Below are 4,869 nucleotides of genomic sequence, written 5' to 3'. Positions count from 1 at the left end.
TATTGAGCATGTTCCAACACAAAATTCTTTCCTTAGCGTTGGCTTGATCGATTTGGTCATAGAAATTGGCAAGTCAGTAATGCACAATACCATATAATACCATAAAACAAGTTAACAACAGATGAAGAGAGGACGTGTCTGTGGTTAATGCTTAACTAATACTCTTAAGTCATAGGCATAATAATAAGCCCCAAACAAACGTTAAATTATGGCTGATATAAGTCCTAAACGATGAACCACTTAACTCATCAAAATCTAAAATTATGGTTTTTTGTAAACTGAACGTCGACAACAACAACCATTTTGAACTAAATAATTACCATATTCACATTTCAAGGACACATAATCTCTTTTTCTCACCTCTCAAAACTGAAACAAATGAACAAACCATGGCAGTTAAGCTAAAGGAAACTATCAAACCTAATGTATCAAACATAAAAAATACAATTCATCATATTAAAAATATATACAATATAGAATGTATACAGAAGCTTGTTATGTTGCTAGCTTTTTAGCAAAAAAAAACATAAATCAATCTCTTTAATATCACTTTTAATTCGAAATCCACTAATCAATGCTTCCCATGATCTATATCCAGGCAATACATTCTTACCGAGCATTTCAGTCATCAAGTTTAAGGCTTTCGAAACAAATTCTTTCTCACACAACTCACAAATAATTTCATCAAACGTCGAAGGCTGAGGTATTAATCTTCTATGCACCATCTCATCCAAAAGATTTAAAGCTTTCGAAACATCATTTTCCTTAAGCATCCTACACATCATTATCTCATACGTTCGCAAGTTCAACTCAAAACCCTTCGCTCTCACATCTTTTAAAACGTCACTCGCCATACCAATTTCCCCACCCTCATATACTGCACTCAGTACTATATTATAAGAACTTATATTAGCTTTGCATCCAAGTTCCTCCATAACAGAAAGCATCGTAATCGCATCACCAAATTTTTGCTGTTTACACAAACCATTCAAGTAAACATTATAAGTACTAACATCCGGAACCAAACCCAACACAAGCATTTCATCGAACAGGTGGTCTGCACACTTGTACTCCCCTTCCAAAATCACTCCATCCAAAACCATTGTGTAACTAATAACGTCACCTTTAAAACCATCCGATTTCATCCTCCTAAACGCCTCCAACGCTTTCATACCCTTCTCTCGTTTAACCAAACACCGAATCACATTCTCCCAATCTGACATGCCAACACAAAACCCTAATTTCTTCATTTCTTCAAACAATCTCAAAACCTCATCACATGCCACATCATTTACCCGACATAACATCGACAAAATCAACGAAAAACACCTCTGATCAATCTCAATCTCATCATCAACCATATGATACAACAACCCAATCGCATTTAGGGGCTTCTTGAACCTACAAAGCGCTTTAATCAATATCGCAAAACTCGAACCCTCAACGCGCACATTCATCAACCTAATTTTCAACAAAACCTGCGGCACAGCTCGAAACCCCTCTTTTCGCTTACACAAAACCGAAAGCAAACAGTTAAAGGAATCAACAGTAGCCACACACCTAAAATCAGGTAACCTAAAAAACAAATCAACAGCTTCTTGAAACATACCGTTGGTGCCGTAAAACTCGATCAAATCGATAAAAATCGATTCGGGTGTTTCGAAAGTTTCAAACTTTTGGAGATGGTTGAGGACTGAGTGAATGTGGTGGGATTGTAATGGGGTTTTAATTAGGGTTTTGAGGATGAAATGATAGGAATTTGGGGTGGGGGTGGAATTGTATAAATTAAACGAATTGATAAGTGAAGTAAGGGGATTGATTTGTAAAGTTGATGTTTGAAGATGTTGCATTGCGTGTTGGTGGGTGAGTTTTTGGTGCCAACGAGATTTGTAAACAGGGTGTGGCCATTTTCTTCGTTTTCTGAGATAATAGTTGTGGTATTTGCTTCTAATTGCAGTTGAAAATGATGATGAAAGTGGTCGGAAGAAGTTTAATGATTTGAGGATCTGAATACTTGGGTGATGAGCTACTGATTTTAGCATTTAGATTGTGAGTGAAGGCTCTAATTTGTTTCTGTTTGCTGTAGAAGAAGCAAGCAGGTTAATATTTTCCATAAAATAACATAAACAACATTAGGCACAAATAATGGTTTAAAACTAGTTAGGTTCAGCCCGCGCGATGCAGCGGGGTCTTTCGGTCCGCGTATTCATATTTAACGCAGTTTTATTGACAGAAAAAAAACGGCCCGTGTGTTATGCGTTATTGTTGGTGTCGTCGTCTTTAGTGTTTTTTAAAATATGTTCGGTTCAAACATAGTTAGTTTATTTTTGTTGATAAAATTATTTCGAGCCTGACGGTGCTGGCGAAAAAATTTAACTCCTGGCGAGCAAGAAAATACGGGTTGTCGTTGTGTTTAGCGTTTTTTAAAAAGTGTCTGTTTCGAACGTAGTCGGTATCGTTTTGTTCATAAAATTATTTCGAGTCTGACGCTGCTGTAACGACCCGTCAAAGTCGCTATTGACGCGGCACGTTAATCATTGATTCCACAGTGAGGTTTTGACCTCTATATGATACGTTTTGATAAAATTTTGCATTCATTAAAATAAGTGACTTTCTAAACATAGAAAGTTATAAACATGTGGGCGAGTGCTTAGGTATAAGCAAAACCCCGAAATACATAAGTCTTTAATTTACAGGTTGACATCACAGTCCAATTATTTATTACACAACGCAGTTTTATTTTGAATGCAATAAACTTTGTACAAAGCATGAGAGACTCCATGCAGGCAACAAGCACATCACAGCGGAAGCATTCTAAGGACCTGAGAATAAAACATGCTAAAAAGTCAACACGAATGTTGGTGAGTTATAGGTTTAATTGCTCGAGTCATAAACATATATAAAGATAGACCACAAGATTTCATCAAAAGTTTATCAATAGATTCTACGTAACAGAGCACCCTGGTAACTAAACTTAACGCTATAGTGATAATTACCCCATTCGTTTTAATACACGCAAACCAACGTGTCTTAAACTCAAATAACATACGTCCGTTAAAAGGCTAGCGCTCTAGCTCGGACGGGGATGTCAAGCCCTATGGATCCATATACAATTATTCGCGCCCACCAGTCCATATCCTATGTACTGGCAGCTACTAGTTACCAAAGCTAAGGGATTTTCGGTTTAACTCAGTGTAGAATTTAGTATGTACTTGTGTCTTATCGCGTTTAAAATAAATTGCATGTATTCTCAGCCCAAAAATATTTAAAGTATTTAAAAAGGGAGACTATAAACTCACTGTTCAATATTGAGACTCAATATTGTAGGCAAATTGCGTAGACGTAATGATGGTAGATGACTGTATGGTTGGCCTTGGATTCAAGAACAATACCCAATATTTCCTTAGCTTAAAGCGATTTGAAACCCGAATTAAAAATACCCTCGTATATACCTTATTATTATTTAAATTATAAATTATAATTATCATTTACTTTTACAGAAGAATAAAAGAAGTGATTGTGTGCTGAATCGTGCAGAAAACTGGCGTATTTATATTACTTTTCGATTTACTGTAGCACATGCGATCGCATGAGTTTTCAGTGTTTTTGCCATGCGATCGCATGGCCGCCTTTTCTGTTTTTGTTTGCTAGTTCGTCGACATCAAATAGTGTTTACCGTAGCAAATAGTGGTACTGTAGCAAATAGTGTGTTACTGTAGCAAATAGTGTTTACTGTAGCAAATAGTGTTTACTGTATCACTGTAGCAAAATACGGTTTCACTGTAGCAAATAGTGTTTTACTGTAGCAAATAGTGTTTTACTGTAGCAAATAGTATTTTACTGTAGCAATTAGTGTTTTACTTGTACATCTTATAATATATATATATATATATATATATATATATATATATATATATATATATATATATATATATATATATATATATATATATATATACATAATATTAAATCATATAGTGAATTGGTTTAAATTAGTCCAAATTTTTCGAGTCATCACATAACCTCCCCGTTAAAGAAAATTTCGTCCCGAAATTTTGAGTAGTACCTGTTTTATGAGCGATATCAGTGAACAAATGTGGATACTTTTGCTTCATTTGATCCTCACGTTCCCAAGTAAACTCGGGTCCTCGTGTGGCGTTTCAACGAACTCTAACTATTGGTATTTTGCTTTGTTTTAATTGTTTGACCTCACGGTCCATGATTTCAACAGGTTCTTCGACAAAATGGAGTTTATCATTGATTCGTATTTCGTCAAGAGGAATTACGACATCCTCTTCAGCTAAACATTTCTTCAAATTTGACACGTGAAATGTGTCGTGAACACTACTAAGTTCTTGCGGTAGCTTTAATCGATAAGCAACTGCTCCAATTCTTTCAGTGCTTTCAAAGGGTCCTACGTACCTAGGACTTAGCTTTCCTCGTTTACCGAATCGCACAACACCTTTTCAGGGTGACACTTTCAACATGACTTTGTCGCCCACTTGAAATTCTAGCGGTTTTCTTCTTACATCAGCATAACTCTTTTGGCGACTCATGGCCGTTTTCAATCGCTGTTGTATTTGAATGATCTTTTCGGTGGTTTCGTGAATAATTTCTGGTCCAGTAAGTTGTCTTTCTCCTACTTCACTCCAACATATAGGAGATCTGCACTTTCTACCGTAAAGTGCTTCAAATGGCGCTGCGTTGATGCTCGTATGATAGCTGTTATTGTATGAAAATTCTGCCAACGGTAAGTGTCGATCCCAACTGGTTCCAAAGTCAATTACGCATGCCCGTAACATGTCTTCCAATGTTTGTATTGTTCTTTCACTTTGACCATCTGTCTGTGGGTGATAAGCGGTGCTCATA

At 36.2% G+C, this 4,869-nt stretch overlaps 1 protein-coding gene across 1 annotated transcript; it reads right to left on the bottom strand.

The window, feature by feature from the left end:
- Positions 1-496: 496 nt before the first annotated feature.
- LOC139881788 (uncharacterized) lies at positions 497-2,060 on the bottom strand. Its single transcript, XM_071866200.1, has one exon. The coding sequence runs from the start codon at positions 2,040-2,042 to the stop codon at positions 504-506; it is 1,539 nt and encodes a 512-aa protein (XP_071722301.1). The 5' UTR covers positions 2,043-2,060; the 3' UTR covers positions 497-503.
- Positions 2,061-4,869: the final 2,809 nt, after the last annotated feature.

The sequence above is a fragment of the Rutidosis leptorrhynchoides genome, chromosome 1, assembly GCF_046630445.1.
Source record: "Rutidosis leptorrhynchoides isolate AG116_Rl617_1_P2 chromosome 1, CSIRO_AGI_Rlap_v1, whole genome shotgun sequence".
Taxonomy (NCBI): domain Eukaryota; kingdom Viridiplantae; phylum Streptophyta; class Magnoliopsida; order Asterales; family Asteraceae; genus Rutidosis; species Rutidosis leptorrhynchoides.
The sequence above is the reverse complement of the archived record's forward strand: the minus strand, read 5'-3'. Positions and strand labels throughout refer to the sequence as shown.